Genomic DNA, 24,326 nt, shown 5'->3' with positions numbered 1-24,326 from the left:
TCCTAGGTTTTGTTAGCTCTTCCCTCGTATACCAGCAGATGCCCACCCACTCTCCCCAACCCATTCTCCTTGAGGGCTCAGTGTGGAAAGTCATGGGTGCCTTCGAACAAGAGATGCTCAGCTATTTTCTTCTTCCTCTGCCCTGGCCTCCTTCAGCTGGGAGAATCACTGTATCCAGATGCTGCCGTTTCCCCAGGCAGCTCACTGCTGGGAGCTCTCCAATGAGTTAAAGCTACACTGTGCTTCATGCCCTGCAAGGCAAAATGCCTCCATAGTGGCCGCCCTGGCTGCAAAGATGGTGCTGCTTCTGCCCCAATGCCATCCAGGTTTTGTGTAATATCTTGATTTCGCTGCAGAGAACCTAAGTTCAGGGCGTCTGGGCCAAATCCAGGTGAGCAAGGCTTTAGATCTGGGCCTTCAAGAGCCCACCTCTGCCCTCCCGATGGCCAAGGGTAGATTTCATCTGGACCCCCTCACTCCTTGGGGATCAGCAAAACCACTGCCAGATATCCTTAGGGATGCCTCTGGATTTCCCTCAGATCATCCTCCTGATTACTAGCCCTGGTCAGAAGGGGCCTCATTTGTTTTGTTGAGAAACATAACATCTCATTTGTTTCCTTTTTTGTTTTGTTTTTTTGTTTTTGTTTTTGTTTTTTGCTTTTTAGGGCCACACCCACGGCATGTGGAAGTTCCCAGGCTAGAGGTGTAAGTGGAGCTGCAGCTGCTGGCCTACACCACAGCCACAGCAACTCCAGGTTGGAGTGGCATCTGTGACCTACACCACAGCTCACGGCAATGCTGGATCCCCAACCCACTGAGTGAGGCCAGGGATCAAACCCACGTCCTCATGGATCCTAGTTGGGATTGTTAACCACTGAGCCATGAAGGGAACTTCCCATTTCTCATTTCTAAATAGACTCCTGGGGAGGCACAGTGTCTATGAGGCCGAAGGCCATGTGTGAGCATTACTCCATCCCACCCCAGATGCAGTCAAAGAAGACGTGATGTGTACACGGGCCTGGATGCAGAACAGCGTGTATCCACACAGTTTTGCTATAAATGAGAATGGGAAAGGCAGTCCGCAAAGTTTCTAGAGAGGCCCAGAATGAGCCATACAGCTCCAGGTAGGAAGTGGGGAGGGACTGCTCGAGTCCATCGTGCCAACCAGAGGTTCTTCCTGGATTCCATCGTGGCATCTTCAGGCAAGGGATAGCGCGTCTCATTGTGCAAGCAGGTAGAAATGGCTTTGAAGTAACAAAAACCTTAGCTGAGGAGAAGACAAAGTCGATGTTAAGAGAACAAGATAAAGGGGCTTGAAGGATAGGTTTATTTTTGAAATCAAAAGTCTCTGAAGTTGAATTGTCATAGTTACCTGCTTGTTTTTACTTGTGTTTACGAGATCTGAAGGCCACGGAATTAAAATAATCCTCCCTGTGTGTGAAGCGTGTGTCTGGAACAACACGCGCCAGAGCGCACCTGGGCCGCGCTCACTGTCGTCAGCTCCACTGCCCGGGCTTTTTTCCCTCTGTCCGTGCTGCCCGGGCCTGTCTAGGGGAACGCATGATCTGAAAAACTGAGGTTCACTTGGCTTCATTTTGCCACACACATTCAGGATCAGAGAAAATGCAGGCGCATAGGATCACACATTCGTATCAGAGACCCTCGTTGTCTGCCTGCCTGACTCACTCTTGGCCACGGAGTGCTGCTCATCTGAAACTGTTTCAAAGCAGGGAAGCTGGCATCAGAGCATTTTATGAGCTTCATGGGGATGTTGCTATGAGTCAGATTTATGAGCATACATTCATAATGGATCATGGTGGTACAAGTTGAAGTGCATTCTGACACACGTTTTTAAGACGTTTTTAAGACCTGAAGAATGTTGGCACCAGGCCTGGCTGTGTCCCCTGGTGGCCACTCTGCCCTCGGCGAGCCATGGTCTTCTCTGCTCTCTCATCCTGAGGAGGCCACGGGCTTCAGGGTCCTGCTTTTTTTTTTTTTTTTTAAGGGCCGCACCCATGGCATATGGAGATTCCCAGGCTAGGGGTTGAATCTGAGCTATAGCCCCTGGCCTACACCACAGCCACAGCAACATCAGATCTGAGCCTCGTCTGTGACCTACGCCGCAGCTCATGCCACGCCGGATCCTTAACCCACTGAGCGAGGCCAGGGATTGAACCTGCATCCTCATGGATGCTAGTCAGATTAGTTAACCGCTGAGCCACAACAGGAACTCCCCAGGGTCCTGCTCTTACCAGGGACCTGAAATGTTTCTTTTGTTAGTTTGCATTTGGGAAGCTGAAATCCAGAAAGGAGCCAACCCAAACTCTGTCCTGAAGGAAGTATGCATTAAAAGAAATCTGCTGCTGGATTTCCTTTGTGGCACAGTGGGTTATGGGTCCAGTGTTATCACTGCTGCAGCTTGGGTTGCTGCTGTGGTGTGAGTTCCCTGGCCTGGGAACTTCCACGTGCCATGGGTGTGGTCAGAAACAATCCACTACCATTCGTGAGCCTGGTGGGAAACATGTGGAAGTTCCCAGACTGAGGATCAAAACTTTGACACAGCAGTGACCTGGGCCGTTGCGGTAACAACACCAAATTCTCAACCCGCTGTGCCACCAGGGAACTCCTCATGAGCCTTTCATGCTTTGATTACACCACGTGATTCCTGAATGCTCATGGATGTAAACCCAGGCTCAAGGGACCATAGCAGAAGGTTGAATAAAGTAGCATTTATTTATTCAAAGTCCATCATCTGCCTTTTTATATATCCTCAAGTAAACAGATGTGGAGGAATTGTCTTTCCAAGTTGATCTTAATTCTAAGCTCAAATTCCCAACTTTTTTATGATCTTTCCCTTAAAGACCCTATGGTTTGAATGATCCCTGTCTGCGAGATGAACTGCATGAATTTAGTTTAGTTCCTGGTTCCATTTTGATTGATTTTAGCCGTCCAGCTCCCATCATATATCTTTGCAGCAGAAAATGATGGCTAGCCCTTCATATTCAGTTGATGCCTTTTTACCATAAAGCAGAAACTTGTAAGGCAGACATGACTTTGTTTGCAGGATATGGACATCCACTATTAGATGTTTTGAAATAATAATCCATTCATGGACTCTTAGAGGTCCAAGAACCTCTGCTATAGAACATTTTTGCAAAGTGAAATTGAGTTTGCTTGTCTTGGGCTCATGGAATTGACTAACATGTAATGACAGTATTAACTTCAGAAAGAAGGTATTGTGTGACACTCTTTGCTAGTTTTCTCTTGCAGTAGTTTTTTTCCTAAAGAGTTACCATAGGGATCACTCTCATTACTATAGTCAAAGCTGTGAGAAATTCTCCAACAGGTGCCCAGCCGCAGATTCAGTGTCTCAGTCAACAAGTGGCACTTTGATGCCTACCTTATTCAGAATGGTAAGGAGATTTTTCTATGGGTCTCATTGTGCACAGCACATTCTCTGCTTAGGTAGCTGAAAGGAGAAGTAGGTAGGATGATTTTCGAGTAGACCCACAACTTGGTTTATAAGAAAGTTTAAGTACTGAGAAAATAGAACGTTAAAGGCCATATTGTCTGATAGAAGCCATGGGATGTTTCTAAAAGAAGCTTGGTTCCCATCATAATTTATAACTTTCAGTGGCCTATGAGGAGACCAACCCTGGAAGAAAGGAGTAACTCCTTCCTAAGGATCATTTCAAAGCCATTTAAAATTCTAATATCACAAGCTTAAGTGTAAGAAAATTGGCATCATAGGACAAAATAAACTAGCAAGGCCAATTAAAACTCTTATCTTTTCAAAAATTATCTAGACTTAGTTTTGCTGATATCTCATTCTAAAAGTCAAATCAACCTATACACCAAGTAAGTCATGAAGGCTTTCCTTGTAGCTTTTCCATTTCCTTGTTGAAGGACATCTCGGCTCCTTTTGCTTTTTAATAATTTTCAAATAAAGCTGCAATAGACTTTGACACACAGGTTTTGTGTGGACATAAGTGTTCAGTCCTCTTGGGTAAATACCTAAGAGTGCAATTGCTGGGCCATGTGAAAAAGACTGTGTTTAATTCTGTAGAGAAGAGCCAATCTGTCTTCCAAAGTGGCTATACCGTTTTGCACTCCCACCAGCAATGAATGAGAGTTTCTGTTACTGTCCATCCTGCTGGCATTTGTTATTGTCAGTATTATGAATTTTAGGCATTTGAATAAGTATGTGGTGGTATTGCATTGCAGTTTGAATTTGCATTTCCCTACTGACAGATGATATTGAGTATCTTTTCATGTGCTGGTGTGCCAGGTACAGTGCCTTCTTTGATGAAGTGTCTATTCAGATTTCCTGCCTATTTAAAGAATTGGGTTGGTTGTTCTGTTGAATTTTAAAGTTCTTCATAGGTTCTGGGGTTCTTTATATGTTTTAGTTCTTCATATGTTCTTTACATGTTCTTTTTATGTTCTGGATATATTCTTTTTTCGACTCTTTTCAATTATAGTTAATTACAAGGTATTGAATATAGTTCCCTGTGCTAGACAATAAATCCTTGTTGTTCATTTATTTAACATATAGTAATGTGCATCTGTCATTCCATACTCCCAATTTATCCTTCCCCTCCTTGTCTCTTTGGTAACCATATGTTTGTTGTCAAAGTCTGTGAGTCTGTTTCTGTTCTGCAAATAAATTCATTTGTATCCTTATCCTTTTTTGAGATTACACATATAAGTGATCATATGATGTTTGTCTTTCACTATCTGACTAACTTTACTTAGTATGATAAACTCTAGGTCCATCCATGTTGCTACAAATGGCATTATTTTATTTTTTATGGCTGAGTAATATTCCACAGTATATATTTACCACATCTTCTATATCCATTTCTCCATTGATAGACATTTAGGTTGCACTCATGTCTTGGCTACTATAAATAATGCTGCTGTGAACATAGGAATGCAGGTATCTTTTCAGATTATGGTTTTCTCCGGATATATGCCCAGGAGTGTGATTGCTGGGTAATATGATAGTTCTGTTTTTTAGTTTTTTAAGGAACCTCCATATTATTCTCCATAGTGGTTGCACCAGCCTACTTACATTCCCACCAACAGTGTAGGAGGGTTCCTTTTTCACTGTGAAAGTAGTTTTGAAGTCTCCAACTGAAATTGTGGATGTCTGTTTTTCCTTTCAAGAAAATTGTGGATTTGTCTGTTTTTCCCTTGCTTTGTGTATTTTAAGTTTCTGTTATTAAATGCAAACGCATTTATTGTTATATGTTTTGGCGACAGAACCCTTTTATCAAAATATTATGTCTTTATCCCTGGTCATTTTCTTTGTTCTAAAGTCTTCTTTGCCTGATATTAACATAGCCACTCTAGCTTTCTGTTGGTTCATGTTTGTGTAACATCTCTTTTTTTCACCAGCACAGGTCGAGGGTGAGTCTAGGAGTTGATAAACAATTTTATGGGGTTGCTTTCTTGAGTTTTTCCCTATTGCCTCCCCAGTACTTTCCCTGGGTTCCCCTCCGCTGCTCACTTCCTCAATAGTTGTGTCTGGGCCAAACAGTGTGAGAACAGAGAGAGAGGGGTTTTGGCTGATGGCCACCACGGCCACCACAGAATTGCCTGGGACCTGGGGCCAAAGAGAAGTGAGGAAAAGGAAGCGGAGTTTCATCTCCACTTTCTGAGCTTTTGGAAGTTTCCTTTCCCATTCCTCAAGCCTTGCCTCTCCTGCAGCTCTCTCTCCTGCCCCTCGATGCTCACCCTGCAGTTTGGCTGTGTTCATCAGTTCGTGATGGGCTGTACTGGAGGAAAGACATGATGGTGCTCTGGTTGTGGTATCCTTCCCCAGTCTGCCAGTGCTATTTACTTTTCAGTGTTCTCCAACAGCTGTGCTCTGCATTCTGCTCAGGTTTTATGTGGAGAGAAAGAGTGGCATGTATTTTCTTTGTCTTCCCCTGGAACCTCTGACTGATACTATTTAAAATTTTAATTTTCTAATTAACTCATCTTTATAGATAGGACACCAGTTGATGTTGTTAATAAGAGTTTGGGTTAGTGGCCAAATCGCATAGTTTTCAATTAATTCTTTTGGCTTTGTTTATGCTTACATTTATGTCAGCTACAGTAGATGCTATTTTGGTCTCTTTCTTTGATCACGTTATTTTCACTGTATTTTCTATTCGCACCTTCTGGGTCCCCTTCTCCTCCCTGACTGTGCCTGATCTCGTCTATTTGCATCTTCCATCTGGCCTTGTAAGGGAATGGAGTCTTGTTTCTTTGCCACTTGTGGGGTGATTTCCTTGGAGCACAGCGTCTCATACACAAATCCCAGAGTTGGGCTGGTCAGGGCAGAGAGTCTGGATGTAGCTCGACTGAGCTGTGTGAGGCACAGTTTTGAGGAAAATTAGGTAGGAGTCCTCAGTGAAGACCCTTTCAGGGTAAGCTGGTGTTTGCTTCAGACATAATTGAACTACAGCTGACATCTTCCAACAGCAGCCTTTTGAACTCATCCAGTTGGGGGTAATTTCAGAACAGATTTACATGCAGCTCTTTTCAGATGCAAATCTTTGCTGAAATTACAGCTGATGCAGTAGGGCTGGCAGCTGGTCCCTGCCACCCTCAGGAAGCAGGGTAAGGATCTCAGTGGAGGTGCAGATTCATTCACATGTAATTCAGAGTCCACATGAAGGTCTATTTACCCCCTTTGACCTTCCTATTACCATGAGTGATTGGTTAAGAAATGCTCAGCCTCTTCTTGAGAACTAGGGAGAGGATAATCTAGCCTTGGTTGCTGTGATCATGTGGAAAGACAGAAAAGGATGAGGGCAGCTGAGGCCAGCCTGGTTCCACCCTCATGTGGGTTTAGGATCAGGCTCCCTGTGACTGCTCTAGTGGCCCCTGTGTCTCACTAAAGCCTCAGTTACCTCATCTATAAAACATACTACGTCCTTACCTTGCAAGGGGCTGTTGAAAAGAGTTAAGTGAGAAAATGTACAGGAAACCTCAGAGCCTTCTGAAATGTGAAGTGCCACAGAAGCATTTATTAGAATTTTTTTTTTTTTTCTTTTTTGGCCGCACCCACAGTAGGCAGAAGTTCCCCGGGCCAGGGATCAAACCCACGCCACAGCAGTAAGTGGAGCTGCTGCAGTGACAATGCTGGATCCTTAACCCACTGAGCCATAAGAGAAGTCCTAGAAAATATTTGAAAAATAACAAAGATAAAAATAGGACACAAATTGTGAATTAAGAAGAGCAACTCTAATACTAGAATTCAGGTTCATTCCTAAAGCCTTATCTCCTCTGTCTTGTAGGGCATGGAATGTGCTATGGAGGGGCTGAATTAGGAGTCTCTGGGATCCTGGGTTGGGTCAGCATGTATCCAGGTCCGTTCCAACCCTGAGAGTTTTCGATTCTGCATATGTTGCCACAGAGTCAAGGATGCCCAAAGGTCTTCCTCTCTTTCTCCCAGGACCATGGCAGGACTTCCCCAGGTTCCTGGGTAGGACCTGTGTCATTTCCTTCTCCCAGGATCCCGAGGTCATTGGGAACCCAGAATCATCATCCTTCCATTGTTATGAAAGAGATTGTGTTAGGCTTGGGACAGTAGGCACACTGGGTCCAGGAACTGACAACTGGAACGTTTGTTTACCCATAATTAGCTTTAACCGAAATGTTCAGGTTCCCAGAACACAATCCCCACCCCCACCCCCTGAGGGACTGACAGGAGGCACCCCATCCTTACCTGGCACATCTCCAGCTCACTCCCAAGTGTTGCCCATGTCTGCTTCTGTCTCAGTGGTCAGCAGTACACTGGGGCTCTGGGCTCTGTCCTATAACACACAGAGTCTGAGACTTGGGGTGGGGGTGGGGGCATGCAGCATGTTGGGGATGGGCCAGCCAACCATTTTCTTCTTCCTCCCTTGCAGATCACCTCCAGTGAGAAGCACCTAGAAAGCCTCAGGAATGCAGGCAGCCTCCTGCGGGCTCTGGAGTGGCTGGCCCCAGATGGCGGGTGAGGAGCCCAGGATGGCCAGGAGGAGCTGTTCGGAGCACGAGTGGGCTCAGCAAATACTCTTACCCATTCTTTTCTCCTCTCCCCTCCCCCAGGGACCATCACCGTTGAGCCGGTCATTGCCCACTGAGACTCCTCCCAGTGTGGGATGGGCCACTCTGCCCCTCCAGCCCCCTGGTAGGGGAGGTCATGGGAGGGAGATAAGTAGGATATCCTAGCCCTGCTGGGGGTGGGGGTGGCAATAGTCCCATCTATAGGGACTGAGGTGTGTGTGGGTGGAGGGTTATGACCAAGTGGGAGGGGACACCAGGAGGGATATGTGACGACCCTCCTCCTAAGGAAAGCAGCACCTGGCCTGCGCATGCATGCATGGCCCCATCAGCAGAGGCACCATTATCACCACCACATTGGAGAGGGTCTGAAACGCTGGGGTCAGAACACAGCTCAGCCTGCTCAACAGTCCCGGCTGCCTTCAGAGGGAAAATTTGAATCCCCAGAATAGACTATGAGATACCAAGAAGCTGACTGTAAGAGGTTAGGTCAGCCTCCCAGTCCTCAGCTCCACAGTCAGTATGTCTAGAACATCTTAGGAGTGAGGTGCAGAGACAAGGGCAGCCCTGTCACCCAGGAACCTGCTGATGGCTGTGGAGGGAAGAACTGGCATCTCAGCCAGCCCCAAGGTGATGCTGATGCTGGGGTGATCAGGGCGCTGGGAGGGTTCTTCCCATGACTACCCCCTGCCCCTGCACTCCCTGAACTTGAGAGGTGGTGGCAGGGGTGGGGGTGGAGGTAGTAAGGCTGATGAGTTTTAGTTTATTTAAAATGTTAGTGCCAAGTGACAAAAGAAAAATTGCATGGGGTACAGAGAAAATTTCCCCCAGGTATCATCCACCCTTTAGTCACCTGAGTACAATGGCTCACTGCATGTGACAGTGCTGGTGCCTGGCCATGGTGAGGTGGGGAGGACTCAGGTGGTTTGATTAAATGACTCAGTGGATGCACTGTCCCCAGAGCGGAGTGAGGTGGCTGGAGGATATGGTGATCCCTGAGTCCCAGTTGCTCTCCTTGCCCTGGGGAGAAGGACCCACCCGGCTAAGGGGTGCCTGGCCTTTACTGGGTGTGCATGACATGGGATGGTGCCTGGAATTTCCTGGTAGTTTGTTTTCAGAACCACAGGGTTGTCTGAAATCTGCTTCCTGGTGTTTTGGATTTTGTATTAATGGGGGAAAAAATAGGTGGTTGAGATATTGCTGAGAAGGAGAGTCTGTGGAGAAGGCTCAGCTCCAACCAGCCTCTTTGCATTAATTGATTTGGGTCGGGGAGGGGGACAGCATCTCCTGGGCTACCCCACCCCCACCCCCTTTCCTCTTTAGCTTAAGCTAAAGACATGGGTTCTTATCCCTGGTTCCTATGAGCTGAGGGGAAGGACAGGCTGACTTGGATGAGAGGGGCCACTATGGTTAAGGTGTGGACAGTGGCTCCCCTGGTGGGGCCATAGACTTTCTGCTAGACTGGTTTATGAGCAGTAGGGACCCTGGCCTTGAACAGACAGCTGAGATGCAGACCCTACAAGCAGGTTTGTGCTGGGGAGGGATAGGAGAGCCACTTGGAGACGTGGAGTTGATAGGTAGCTCCTGGGAGCTCCCCAGGGCCTGCCTCTGTGGGACTCCTCACACAGCAGGTGCCAAAGCCAGCACATCCTCATGCTGCACCAGTTTGGGAGAGCTGAACCCAAATTAAGACCAAATGTGTCAAAACAAGGCTCCCTGAAGGTGGTGGCCTCTTCTGTACCCACATGTAAGACTCCAGCAACAGACACATCTACACCAGGCAGATCTCATATGGGTCTGCAGGTTGCTGCTCTGAAGTTGTCTTATTTGACCTTTGTTCAGATATGTTTTTAAGCTGACCAAGAGTGAATAAATGGCAGCCTTCTATACTGATGGGACCTTGTCAGGTTGGTGTGCCCTCCTTATTGGTCACTGCCCACCCCACTCCCCCAGCCCTAGGGCTGCTCTGGCAGGTTGGGTGGGCAGCATGGCTCCATGGGACTAGCCTGGCCTCAGCTGGGAACAGGCCTAGTTCAAGTGCATTCCTGCATCCTTTGGGACCTTTGACCTGCAGGGTAGGAATGCACTTCAGTCTCTGACTGCAGCCCCAGCCCCCTGCGACCCACCTCTTGTATGTAACACCCCCACCCTGTTGTTTGGCAACAGCTTTATTTTTGTGTAATCAAGAGTGTGCCACCAGCTAATTTAACACTTCAAGGCACATTGTGATGTCAGTTGTTAAGGCATAGGTTTAAGTGTATCTCAAATAATTTGCTCCAGTAACTGTTTCCATTTTAAGCACTTAATTGCACATCCACACCTATGAGAAGAAGAAACCTCATGCTGCTGGCTGATTGGCCAGGAAGAGGCCACATGGAGCAGGAGAGTCAGCCCCTGGGATCTCTGCTGGTTAGCACAAGCCAGCTGCAGGAAGGCACCAGGCAGGCTCATTGCAGTCCCCAGGCTGGCAGGCTCTGGCTGCCATCTGCCTGACTTGCCCTCAAGAGCTCAGCATCAGTGCACTTGGCCAAAATGAATCGGACTTTGGGTGCTGGCAGGGCGGGGAGCTCAGGAGTAGCTTAGGGGTGCTGGCAGGGCCAGTGCTGAGCCCCAGTGGGACTGTGGGCTGAGGGGTCCTAAGAATCCAGTTTCTGCTTCTGAAGATGCTGCTTGGGGCAGGCAGCTCTGGCAAGCAGCTGGTCCATCAGATACTCAGGTGCAAAACAGGCCAGCCCCTTTGGAAGACAGCAAGCATTTTTACCCTGAAGATGCCCAGGTGTTTTTGTTTTGTGTGTTTTTTTCGCCATACCCACAGCATGAAAATCGCCAGGCCAGGTATTGAACCCGAGCCACAGCAGTGACAATGCCAAATCTTTAACTACTAGCCCATCAGGGAACTCCACTAAATGTTTTTACTTTGGTTTTTCTCACAGTTCATCGGCCAACAGTGCAGTGGCTTCCTTGGCCCTCGAAATCCTCCAAGCTGCTGGACACTAGGCAAGAAGGCACTTAACACAAGCCCTGCGGCACTCACCCTCGACTACACACACTCACCACATGGCCACCTACAGCTCTATTTGGATCTAATAAAGTCAGCTGAACTCAGAACCTCAGGCTGAGGTGCTCTAGCTCTGGATCCTAGAAAACCCACTCAGAACAGACCTCCTCATCTCCTGTGGAACACATCTAGAAACCCCAGGTTTGCTAGCTGGTCTCAATGTTCTTTTCCTCCCTGTGTGGATGGGTAGGTCTATCAGAGGGGCAGGTCACTGCCTGTACTAATCAAAGAGGAGAAGCTGCCATCCTCAGTCTGTTGGTGTCTCTAAGCGTCTTTCTCCTCTGGAGATTTAACAGGCAGGACTAGGCAGGGAAGTTCTTCCAGCCACAGCTCCAGAGCAAGCCTTTGGAAACAGTCTTAGCCTCTTGTCTTCCTCCCACTTTCACCAGCCTGGCTTTGCTTCACTTCAGGGGTGAACTGATTCCAAGAATCTCAGGAGAATTGGGCAAGACTCTACTAAACGGACACAGGTAGTTAAGTTTGCCCAAAGGAATGCAAAACACTCAACGCTGGCTTCCTTGAAGGTCTGCCCATCTAGATGGGACGATGGCATCAAGGTAGAATCATCCCAACTCCTACCAATGACGCCTTTATCCTTGAACTCTTTCCAGCTTCTTGCTCACAATACGCCGTTAAGCATCTCCTTTGTAAGAGTCAAGCCTGTGAAAATATTTGATGGACGCTGCTACAAGGTGTTGGATTGTTGTATTGAGGAAGGTAGGGGTGGATCTGGGGCAGCTCCAACCAAGTGAGCAAGTGAGAACATTCCTTGGCCTCCTCCCTGGGGCCTCAGTTTTCCCCACTGCACAATGAAAGAGTTAGATCAGTGGCTGCAGTGCTCTGGGCTTCTTAGAGAGAGGGGATCTGCCCGCTAACACACTGCCCAGGCCCAGATGGGATTGTGCTGGACAGAAGCACCTGTGCAGGTAGGATGGGCAGGGCAGGCAGAAGTGGAAGCCACATGGGCACACTGGGTGACTGCATCTATTGCATCATGGGAAGCTGGTCACACTGTGCCACTAGGGTTGGATTGGTATGCCAGCTTCCATTTCGCTTTGTAATGAAAACGGCAGCTCTGTGCCCCACTCCATCAAAGGCATGTATGTCACTTAAGTCCCACCATCTGCAAAGCAAGTTTCTTAGCCTCTTGTCTTCCCAGTCTTAGTGAGCTCAAAGATAGGGGAACATGAGCAGTCTGTTTGAGTAGGCAGAGGGAGGCTGAGGGCAGTAACCTGTCCCTGTCCCACACAAGAGGCTCATACCCTTGTATTTGGCTTCCCAGGCTGGCTCCAGTTCTGAGAAGAGCTGGCCCCTGGCCACCTAAGAGAGTTCTGAGGATTCTGGCAGTGGTAAGAGGCTAAGGCACCTACTGGCCCTCCCCTGCCTACCACCTTGGAGCTTTAGCTATTTGGGATGAATGGTGTCAGTGAAGTTGCAGGTAGAGGGGCAAAGGAGGCAGCAAGGGCATGCCTTGCATGGAGAGGCCCAAGCAAGTGGCTGCACCAGGCTGCCCTCTTTCTGTCATTGACAGGACACCCAATGCTTTAAGACTCCGCCTCTGCTTACAGCCTAAGAGTGGGTGCTCAGCGAGCTGTCCCTCTTTTTGGAGTGATGGTGGCCTGAGACTTGACAGTCGTCTTGCAGCTTAGGAAGTGGGTCTGTAGGATGGAGCAATGAAATTTGCCATCTTGGGGTTCTTTGTACTGGTCTAGCTCTTCCTCTATAACCATATTTCCACTATTATTATCTTGAAGTTCTCAGGTCAATTCTGCAAATGCAGGTCAGGTCTTACTTCTGTGGGATATAGCTCAGAAAGTGGGGAGTCTAGTGGCTAAGGCTCTTGCTCAGAGTGACAGAAGAGGAGCTGGGTTTCTCCTGCTTCCACTTGAAGCAAAATGCCCTATTCCTCTTCCAGCAACAGAAAAACATGTATAAACCCATCTCTCTGGTATATGAATTTATGTAGGGACTAAGGTAAGGGCCTAAGTAAGGAAGGAATTGGCAGGGGAGGGGAGGCAAGGAGCCACAAAAGCCTGAAAGGGCTTGGTCTCTTGGGAGAGCTGTCTAGAGCAGGGTGGGGACAAGACTCACCTAAGTTTGGGAGGCACTGGCCCCAAGAGCTACAAACTTTGGTGGGGCTGAGGCAGGGGAGCGGCAACGAGAGAAGCCTTGGTGTAGAGCAAGGACCAGGGCGGTGTGGAGTCCTCACATGACCTGGAAGAAGACTGGCTTTTTACACCCGGCCCCTCAGAAGCTTATGCTGAGGTGGCAAAGGCAGCCTGTCACCTCCCTTACTCTAGCTTACTCCACAAAGGACTGTGATAGCTAAGAAAAAGGAAGCATTACCCTTTTTGCCATCCCTCCCCATTATTTTCTAGTTGTATCTGATGGGTGTTAGGTTGAAATTCTCACCTACTATTAAAAACTTTGGTGGAGCCACTTCAGCTCTCTGAATTTTATAAACCAAACAGCACAGTTCGGATCTTCTGTTTTTATCACACTGATGAAAACAAGAATCAAAGAGCATATTCATCTCAAGATCTTTGATGGTCGAATAACCAGATCAAAGCCTCATGTCTAGAACATCTCCAACAAGGAAAAGCTTCATTTAGCAGCTCAATGGTGATAACTGCAGTGGGATCAGATGTCCTCTGCACCTTTGTCCCCAGGTAACCCGCTATTCTGATTTCTGTAGTAATCTAATAATTTCCTTGCTTTTTAGTTTTACCACCTGTGGATGATTTCCTTAAAAGAGTGTGTCCCCCCTCTTTATTTTTTTTGCACCAGTTAAGTCCTATGGCATGTATTTGTGACTTGGTCAATATCATTATTTGAGATAGAGATACCCATATTATTGTGTTGAAGCTGTAGCTTTTTTTACTGCAGTGTGGCCGTTTCCTTATCTGGATAAAGCAATTACTGGACACATGGGCTTTTGATATTTTGTTGGTCATAGATTTTTTTTTTTGCATTAATTTCAGTTTTATCCAAATAGCTACCATACTTTTACTAAAAAGTCCCTCTTTTTCACACTGACCTCCAAAGCTACCTCTAAGTGTCTACTGTCTTCACCTTATTCTGTTCCCTTAGTCTATACTTCTGTCCACATGCCCTTTACAGCATTAATCACAGCACTAACTACGCCTACCTTTAGAGTTAGGTCTTGACGGCTGGTAGAACAAGTCTTCCCATCTTATTCTTCACGAGCGTCTTGGCTGTTCTTGGCCCTATGTCCTTCTAAGTACACTGCAGAACTACCTACCTTGCTGAATCAGAGTAACCTTCATATTAAGTTTTTAAATGGAACTTCAAAACTCTAATAATATTAGATAAGCTCTAAAAAATGTTTTCCAGGAGTTCCCGACATAGTGCAGTGGAAACAAATCCAACTAGAAACCATGAGGTTTTGGGTTTGATCCCTGGCCTCACTCAGTGGGTCAAGGATCCGGTGTTGCAGGTCGCAGATGCAGCTCAGATCTGGGGTTGCAGTGGCTGTGGTGTAGGCCGGCGGCTACAACTCTGGTTAGAACCCTAGCCTGGGAACCTCCATATGCAGGTGTGACCCTAAAAAGACCAAAAGACAAAAAAAAAAGTTTCCTGGTTTTAAGAAGTTCTTTAAATAAAACAGCATGCTGTAGTTCTTTATGTTAAAAGCTGAACTCATGAAAGATCTTCACTCTGCTAACCTACTAGTAGCTGCTCTGAGCTTCTCGTAATACAGCCTTGGCTCTGTGTCTCAGGCACTGGAAGTAGAACTGCCCCTTATCAGGTATGCAGGTGTCTCCTCTCCAACCCCATCACAGACCCCAGGGAAGAATTTATGAAGCTTTCACAAAAGGTCTTCAACAAAAAAGGAACTGAGTATATGTTTAAATGCGCTGTAAATCAGAGACAGCACTCCCTAAGCACAAAACACTTTCACGCATTTTAAAGACCAGACACAAGTTCTAACAGATCTACTGACTCTGCCCTCTGGGATGAACTAAGCCTGTCAGACCTCCCACCACGATAACAGGCTCACCAGGCAGACAGCATGAAGGCGGCCCATTCTAGTTCTGATTATGTTCAGATAAATATCGACACTTCAACTGTCTTAATTATCAGTTCAAAGTGGAGCTGAAGGAACTCCCCTCTTCAAATGAGTCTGTGAAGGTGCTTTAAGTCCAAATCCAGGTACTTAATTCCTCATGATTACCTTAATGGAATGAAACCATCTGATGGGGTTTGTGGTGGTGGTGGGGCGGGGGGGGGGGGGGGGGGTGCCGGTGCGGCTTTCAGTTTTGTTCTGTGTAGCCCAAGAACTAGATGCCTTTGAACTGAGGATGAGGAGGCCTCTGGTCACTCGGGCAAGATTACACACCTGACCTCATTCAGGCTGAAGGAGTCTTGGCCATAGGCTCTCAGCCCAGAGTCCTTCAGTTGGAGATGGTGGCCTCTCCTCTTACCTAAGCTCAGAATCAATGTTCAAGGCTGAAATACTTTTGATGCAGTTTAACTCAGGGCCCCATGCTAGAGTAACTTGGCAAATAATTCTATCATTACAACTTAAATTATTTCACTGTGTTTTCCTCATGATGAAGTTGAGCTGAATAAGTCATTTGTGAGAATAAGTTAATCTCTAGGGAAAAAAAAAAGATGACACAATCGAATGAATTAAAAGTTTAATTCTGAACCATTTTTATAACCGCATTTTCTCTTGAAGCATTGTATCACAGCAGGTTACAACAACTTTGGGATAAAAGGCAACTGGTAAACTGTTCAAAACAAGGTTCCAAATAACACCTCTTACTGATTTACCCTAACCATACATATCCCAAATAAAGTTTTTGATCAAAAACATGAAATAGATCCACCTGCTTATTTTAAGCATATTAAAAAGGAAACTAATTGGACCATTTCTATTTGTCTATTTTATACAAAAAGGCTACACAATGTTACACTTTATTCAGATTACAATTAGAGTGATTATGAATTAGTGTTCTACACCATTACTCAATTCTTAAAAATTAGAAATTGCTGTAGCAGTATTCACTATAACTTAACACTATGAGACTTAAAAAACTAACAGTTACTGCAAAAAAAGGAAAGAAACAAAGAAAGAGCTACTTCAAAGCAAGCAAAGTCAGTACCATTACAGATATTTTAAAAAAAAGTGTTTTAACAAGCAAGGCTAGAGTTTGATAAATTCCATCTTGTGATCCATTCTTGTGCATTCTTCACTTCTTGAGTCACTCCCAAAATCCATTTGTATTGTTACTCCTCGACCAAAAAGGACCAGAACAAAAAGTTTACTTCAATTGTTCCCATAGGAAACTCAGCTTGGTTAGTGTGTCAGGCACTTTCTGAGATACCAGCCCACCCCTCGAGCCCTCTCAGCAACTCTACAGGCCAATCACAATGCAAGTTCAGACAATACAGCTGTATAAAGAGAGAAAGGCTGCTATTAATGTTTAAAACAGCAAATGTTACTCATTTGAGTATTAAGTTGCAAAAGCTGTGGCAAAAAACATTAAAGTTAATAACTTCCACACATGACCACGAACAACCAGAAATCTGAGAACATTCAAATGTTCTAAGACATCTCTTTCAAAGTATGTATCTTTTTTGTGGCAGATTTACAAATAGGCCTAGACCACTCCCACCCTACCAACCAAGTCTTTCTGAAGTTCTGTAGGCAGAGTAAAAGTATTTTACCCAAACTGGCTTTTTTAACTTCTTACCTAAAGGATGATTTACAGGTCAGTATCAAACCAGGCCAGCTGATTGCTGTCACCTGGAGGCAGCCCATCCATGAGGTCCTGGGCATGCCCCAGATCTGGCAGCCCATCAACTGGATAGTCAGCACCGGGGTGGTGGCCACCCATCTCATGCTCCATCATGGGGTCCATACCCAAGGCATCCTGGCCGTATCCACCAGAGTGAAAAGAACGATAGCTGGGATCTAGAAGAGCATCAAGGTTGTGCAAGGGAGAAAGAGAGAGGGAGACAACACATAAAAGTGAACACTGAGGTCAGGGGCCTCCAATGGCAGCAAACTTGTCAGGAAGAACTGCTTTATAACCTCTTCAACTTCCGCATTTTTCAGCTAAGTAATTATCCAGTGCCAGGCCACCTGTGAGGCTACACAGCCTGTTTCTACCAAAGGCAGACCAGCAGGTTCTAATCCTGGACATGGAGCACCTAGCCAGGCAGAGACACAGATTCCCGAGGAGCAGCACAGCAGCAATACTGTGTGTGAGCACTGAGGGGTTGTGGTAGCAGATGAAGGCACTAAAAAGTAGGTCTGGCACATATAATCTATTAGTTGAACTAGGTCTAGGTGATACCCATAAAAATACTGAGAAAATGCAACAGTTTCTAATAAAACCTTTATATGTTTTATGTTGACACTTATATACACGTCAGGGTAAGAGGCTTATGAGCTTTAGTGGTTTAGTAACTAGGAAAAACTAGGTTAAGATTATAAATTTAAGATGAATAATTACAGCTTTTAGTGGTCTACCCCAAATATATTCTATTGCCATTATCCAGATTTTAATTAGCTTTTCATCAATACAACCCTATAAATACCCATCCCAGATCTGAGCTTGTGGCAAAAGTTTCCTAGTACTCTCACTCCCTGAGTGGGTTGTAGACACAGGTATTATAGGTTCTATGACCAAAAAGGTGAACAAAAAGCCGGGTGAATATCCTGCACTGCACTGCAGAGGCCTGGAGTAGTGACATGTATTTGTTGGTGTGATCCTGTTGCTTGCTCAGTGTATGGCTCAGAATCCCCTGTGCTCCACTAAAGATAATATTGCTGACTCCAGAATTTTAAAACTGCCTTTAATTGCTGCCACCGCTTTACTGCCAACACTGGTTTCCCAGATGAGCAAACCAGCTCTTGACAAAGATTTGGACCTTTAGCTTGATCTGGAGATAATCAAGAAATGTGAGTCACCTACCATCCTGGCGATATCCAAGGGGTTCTCCCTGGGCACCAATATCAAGTCCAAGATCAGCAGTCTAGATAAGCAGTACAAGGCAAGGAAGCAAAATGAAAATTCTCAACTCAAAATAAGTATGTTTTCAAAATAGAGAATATACTTTCAGATTACAAAAGGAACAAAGAACTCGAATATGACATACATACTTAGAAAATACATAATTACTTCAAAATACAGAAGTATACAATGCAGAAATACTTTCAACTCTACCCTTCAAAGATTAATCACTGATACCTAGAGAAACATGTTTTCTCACCACACGTAGTATTAAAAATGCTAATTTATTCTCACAGCAAATGTATATTAAGTACTTACTACATGCCAGGCACTATTCTAAGTGCTAGAGATTTAACAGGAAACAAAACATGCAGTGTCTATCCTCAGTAGCAGTTACTGACAGGATTTATTATATGAAAAGTTAGAGCTTGAGCAGCTAGAAGAATGAAGCTGCCATTAACTGTTACAGGAACAGGTCTGGAGAAAGGGAATAGGTGAGAAGTTTAGGGCTCAAGTTGGAACATGTTAGGATTGCCTATTAAAAAACCAACTAACATACTACAGTTTGGCAGTTTATTTTTTTCCCACCTAACAACATATGTAGGGTCTCTTTATATTCATTCAACAAATATAATTCACTTTATGCCTATATACCATAGTTGAATAAACCTTCAGGATGGTTCTAATGTTTCAGTGAACAAGTCTGTACTGAGGACAAATACTGAATAAATTAATAGAAATTTGAGTAGAAAATAGGTGAAAAGTTGAGCATTTTTTAAGAAGTATTGATAAAGTGACCTCCACCTAACAGTGTTTAATGATTACTTCTTTCCTAACAGCCTTTTGAAAAATGTTCTTTTGTGTGTGCATCTGTGTGTCTTTCCTAGGGCTGCACCTACAGCATATGGAGGTTCCCAGGCTAGGGGTCCAATCGGAGCTGTAGCCGCCAGCCTACGCCAGAGCCACAGCAACGCCAGATCCGAGCCGCATCTGCGACCTACACCACAGCTCATGGCAATGCTATATCCTTAACCCACTGAGCAAGGCCAGGGATTGAACCCGCAACCTCATGGTTCCTAGTCAGATTCGTTAACCACTGAGCCATAATGGGAACTCCTGAAAAATGTTTTTTAATCTGGTAACTTTTTCATCTGTCTCCCTTACAAATTCTACTGTTAAACTGTGTAGCTTGTTTGTTCTGAACAGGCTGTTTAAAGCTGTTAATTTTCCCTCACATCAGTTGATAAGGTAGTGCAAAAGAAGGAATATTTAAGCCAAGGATGCAGTCAATGCAAATGAATGTGGACTGAGTAGAGAAGAAACCACAAACTGCCTTACCCACTCTGACAAACACCCAAATAAATGTGCTCACTGCCTACCTCATTCCAAGCCATTGGCTCTGTTCTGAAAAGAGAACTGGTCAGCTCAACCGAAAGCCGTTTCTTATAATCCTGGGGCTTGTCCTCAGACATTCGGAACAAAACAGCAGCTGCGTATGTTGCTGGGAGAGGATGGGAAAAAAGGTCTTTGAGGAAAAGCTGAGGCTTCACCATACACACCAGCCAAAGGCTTTGGTTCCTTTCCTACTTACCCACACCTTCATTCCTAGAGTGGAGTAATTCTGTCAGAGGTGCTGTGGCTCCCTCAGCTTCAATAGCTTCTGCAGCCTCCTTGTCCTGAGCAAGTTCACAGAGGACCCCTGCAGCTACTCTTTGGATATTTTCGATGGGAGAATAAAGCAGCTAAGGAGAAAACACACACACACACACACAAACCCCTAATTAAATATAAAGTTGAACAAGATTCTACTGTATAGCACAGAGAACTATATTCAGTGGTCTATGATAAACCATAATTGAAAAGAATATAAGAGAAAAAAGACTACCAAAAGTAAAAACCTAAAGTAGAAACAAGGCAGGCACCCCACTGTGGTGCCAACATTCCCAATTCAGACTGCAGGCAGTATTTGTACTACTTACACTAAATCATATACTCTAAATATATGTTCTTGAATGTTTGATGCTCTGGAGGACTGGTTTTCTGGAGTGTTTTTAGCAGCAAACCTTTTCTTAAGAGACAATTTTAAGCTACGATTTGGAAACTCCAGAGGTGGTTGGAGGCCTGTGCTCTAGCAGCCAGATCAGCTTTCACTCCTTCAAAACTGAGCACCTCTCAAAGCAGAGAGTTATCTCCTCCCTCTTCTTGACATTCAGTGATTCTCCTTCTACTGCCCAAGACGAATAAAGGGAATTTTTGTAAAATTAAATATATTCAACTAAAAAGACATTATACATTGAGATTCATGGACAGTATTGCCATTTTAGTCAATGAAAAATTAAATGCTGGTGTCCCTATTTTGGTCCCTAATTTCATGAAATTTTGTTTATCTTTAAAATCCTGAAATTTGATTGACATATAAAACCTAGAATGTCTCACTTAAAACCAACATACCTGCACAAACAATGGAATGGTATTTAGTCCTCTGATAACAATTCGGTTGTGAACATCCCGAGCTAGGATATGAAGGGCTCCAGTACAACCTTCAACTATTTCTTCCATGCGGACCCCCTCCTATCAGAAGAAACAGGATTAATAAATAGGGTATTCTCCTCTCTAAAGTTTATATACTTAAAAGGCTTTCTGTTTTAAATAGTAATGACTAGACTAGTTATTCACATTATAAACCCAAAGTTCCCCAGAATTTACAATAGGTTCAGGAATGAAAGAGGACTCCATTAAATTGAATGTCACTTTCTGAACGGGGGCCTCTTGACAGCACCTCTCCCTGATGCAAAGTACTGTGTACAATGAAGCACAACTTAAATACACATCTGCATCCCAAAGATAACTTCTTTACAGTCACAGCCCCCATAACTCTGGGTAAAAGGGATATATAAAGAAAAGGTAATCTAGGAATTATCATACTAACTGAAATAAAAGTATCATATGAGATCACTAATATGTGGAATCTAATAAACATGATATAAAAGAATTTACAAAAGACATAAAGATTTCAAAAACAAATTTATGGGAGTTCCCAGTGTGGTGTAGCAGAAACGAATCCAACTAGTATCCATGAGGATGCGGGTTTGATCCCTGGCCTCGCTAAGTGGGTTGGGGAACCATCGCTACCATGAGCTGTGGTGTAGGTTGCAGACATGGCTCGGATCCTAGGTGGCTGTGGCAGTGGCTGTAGCTGTGGTGTAGGCTGGCAGCTGTACCTCTGATTCATCCCCTAGCCTGGGAACTTACATGCCACAGGTGCCGCCCTAAAAAGCAAAAAAAAAACAAACCAAAAACAAACTTATAGTTGCCATAGGGGAAACGCTGGGGGGAGGGATAAAAAGGGAGGTTGGGATTGACATATACACATTACTCCATATAAAATCGGTAACAAGGACCAATTCTATAGCACAGGCTAATCTACTCAATATTTTGTAATAACCTATAAGGCAAAAGAATCAGAAAAGGAATGGATATATGTATACACATAACTGATTTACTTTGCTGTACACCTAAAGCTAACACAACTTTGTAAGCCAACTACACTCCAATAAAATTTTTAAAAAGATACACAAAGATGGTAAAGAAATGTGCTGTATCAGTGTTTTCTTTCAGATACTCCCTCTGTCTTTGTACATCTAAAAGTTTTATTACCAACTGCTAAAATTCTGTTGAGCTGCCAGTAGAAAACCCACTCACCTCCTTCTGAGACTATTCTGCTTTCCCTGTTTCTGAGTTTTAAAAAAGATTAAATTTCTGCTAATTTTAGAAGCTTTTATATTCAACCTTTTTTTTTTCCCCTCGGCTGAACCCTCAACATATGAAAGTTCCTGGGCCAGAGATTGAATCTGAGCCATATCTGTGACCTACGCCACAGCTGTGGCAACACTGGATCCTTAACCAGTGGAAACTCCCTCAACTTGATTTTTATGAAGACACTAAAATTGCTTTCTTCAAAAGAGATTTTGAAAGGTATCCTTTGAATTAATGGATAGATAGATAAAAAGTACCCTTTGCATCCTATTAAGTCACCTCATGGAGATGGGCCAATACCAAGTCATAAATGGAGAAAGCCAAAGCCCCCTAACAAATGCATATATATCACAACCACCAATAAGTCTTAAGACCTGTTCTGGTTAAGTCTTGTTTTCTAAAGTAACCTGATTAAATGAGACTCTTTGAAGGTCTGGGTCATTTTAAAATACATTCTGAGGAATTAGAAGTATCTTTAGATACTTGTAATGAAGAGCTAGTTTCAAGACTGCAAACTTGACCGCAAAGCTTTAAGGCTAAGAAGATTTCAGAAATGCTACTACTTATTCTTGTAATTTGTTGGTATTCTTAAGTCCATGAAAATAGTTTAAATCACTCTTAGAAGAGATAGTAAAAGGTGTGTTAAATATTTATAGATAGAAATGTAGCTCTGAAATCAGACTTGGATTCAAATTATGGCTCTGCTATTTTCTGAGGAGTTGAACCTGTGTATGGATTAACTGAGACCCCACAACAAGAAGTTACACTCTCCACACTCCCTTTGTAAGACTGATGAGGCAATGATATTAAGGACATGTCAAGGGAAATATCACTAGGGGACACATTACTCCAAATAAGGATCTTTTCTGCAACCACAGTGACATGTTGGGTTTTTGTTTTTTGTTTTTTAACCATTAGCAAGCAGCCCTTCAGCAGGGAGGAAGATGGATGGAGGGGAGCCAATAACCAAATAGTTTAGGATTCTATGGATTTATGCATTCCTTTTAAATAAGTGGATGTCACTATTAAGATTTACCTACCACAAACTGTTGCTGTGTTCCACCCATGGATGTACGGCGCTGGGTATCCTGATGAGCACGAACCAGCAACTGAACTAGTCGTGGAATGGCACCCTGCTCTCGCAAAGGTGCATGATTTGCTGGACAAAGGGCAAGATTTCGAATCAATCCAACAGTAGCCTGTAGACAAGAAGGACGAGTGACAAACTGTCATACAACTCAGCAAAATCATTTTCTTATCTTAAAATCCCTGCCACACTAAATCTATTGCTATCACTTGAAAGCAGAGCTGACTACACAAACGCTTCAAACCCCTATCCCCATCCCAGTTATTATTTCCTTTTTAGTAAAGAATACAACTCCTATTTATCAATCCCTGACACCTAGACAGCCATCTAATAACAGCTAGAGATAGTTCATTTTCAATTCTGCAACCTTCTACTCTGATTGACAACTTACCTTGATGAGAGGCCAATGGGATGGTGGATGTAGGAGTTTAACCACAACTGGTAGTCCGTAGTGAAGGCGAACAGCATTCTGGGCCATCTCAGCTTCCTGGTGTCGGCTGGTCAGATGACGGAGAGCACAGATGGCAGGTTCAGTGATGTCCTCCCTGTCACCAGCACGAAGGACAGTACGCACAAGAGCCTCTATACCACCCACTTGGCACACCATCATCTTGTTTTTATAATTATTGCAAGTGAGATTAGAAAGAATTCCAGCTGCACAGGTAACCACATTTATATCATCCGAGCCCAGAAGCTGAACAAGGGTCCCAAGAAGACCTTCCATCCCTTCCTATGGAGATGAAAACAGACGCTCAGTACAAATTCAGCTTGACTTTTATCACTATGGCATCACTTTACTGAGAATTTACCTGTTTAGTTGCAGCATCTGAAAGATTCCTAAGAGTCCAAAGACAGTTCTGAACAAGACGTTGACTTGGATCTGTCAGATGAAGTCCTAAAGCTTGCATTCCACCTGAAACGATTAAAAAATATCTAAGGCGATGTCTACTAGCTCACAATTCCTACTAAGTGTCTTCTCTAGTCTTAGAGGATGCCCCTCTTTATTGTCATTGCTTGTTCCCCCAATCTGAGTCCTTTATCTCCTTTTGTGTCTAGAATGCTGCTCAGTTTCCCTTTTTCAGTTTACTTCAACTAGTGACAACTTCTGTCAAGTACCTATAGTTTCTTCCCTATGTGAAGAGCTTTCATTACCTCCACAGTCCTCCTTGTAGGTAATATGACTATTACGTATTTCCTTTCATCCTGTCATTTCAAAAATATTTAATAACAGACCCTGTTTAGAGTTGGAGCTATACCAGTGAGGAAAATAGCCTAAAATTCCTACCTTCATAGAGCTTATGGTCTAATTGGAGACAGACAAGAAACACGCATACAAATTAGTAAACTAAATATAGTACGTCAAATGGTGTTAAGTGCTACAAAAAAAAGGCAACTGAGG

At 44.4% G+C, this 24,326-nt stretch overlaps 2 protein-coding genes across 6 annotated transcripts in view; one reads left to right on the top strand and one right to left on the bottom strand.

The window, feature by feature from the left end:
* The window catches only part of ULK4 (unc-51 like kinase 4), a 521,416-nt gene extending 510,268 nt beyond the window's left edge, over positions 1-11,148 (top strand). For all 3 annotated transcript variants that reach the window (XM_047770666.1, XM_047770657.1, XM_047770675.1), the window contains 2 exons: positions 7,905-7,990; positions 10,974-11,148. In XM_047770666.1, coding sequence (XP_047626622.1) covers positions 7,905-7,990; positions 10,974-11,037 — 150 coding nt within the window. In that variant the 3' untranslated portion in view covers positions 11,038-11,148. The remainder of the gene's footprint in view (positions 1-7,904; positions 7,991-10,973) is intronic.
* Positions 11,149-15,744: 4,596 nt separating this feature from the next.
* The window catches only part of CTNNB1 (catenin beta 1), a 44,520-nt gene continuing 35,938 nt past the window's right edge, over positions 15,745-24,326 (bottom strand). The window contains exons 8-16 of one of the 3 annotated variants that reach the window (XM_047770610.1): positions 23,737-23,840; positions 23,319-23,657; positions 22,881-23,039; positions 20,536-20,655; positions 19,676-19,826; positions 19,464-19,585; positions 18,046-18,106; positions 16,819-17,039; positions 15,745-16,516 (exon numbers count right to left, since the gene is read on the bottom strand). In XM_047770610.1, the coding sequence (XP_047626566.1) occupies positions 16,831-17,039; positions 18,046-18,106; positions 19,464-19,585; positions 19,676-19,826; positions 20,536-20,655; positions 22,881-23,039; positions 23,319-23,657; positions 23,737-23,840 (1,265 nt within the window). In that variant the 3' untranslated portion in view covers positions 15,745-16,516; positions 16,819-16,830. Of the gene's footprint in view, positions 17,040-18,045; positions 18,107-19,463; positions 19,586-19,675; positions 19,827-20,535; positions 20,656-22,880; positions 23,040-23,318; positions 23,658-23,736; positions 23,841-24,326 lie in introns of all 3 variants that reach the window. The other 2 variants (XM_047770620.1, XM_047770602.1) reach the window with 2 other exon arrangements.

The sequence above is a fragment of the Phacochoerus africanus genome, chromosome 1 (assembly GCF_016906955.1).
Source record: "Phacochoerus africanus isolate WHEZ1 chromosome 1, ROS_Pafr_v1, whole genome shotgun sequence".
Taxonomy (NCBI): Eukaryota; Metazoa; Chordata; class Mammalia; order Artiodactyla; family Suidae; genus Phacochoerus; species Phacochoerus africanus.
The sequence above is the reverse complement of the archived record's forward strand: the minus strand, read 5'-3'. Positions and strand labels throughout refer to the sequence as shown.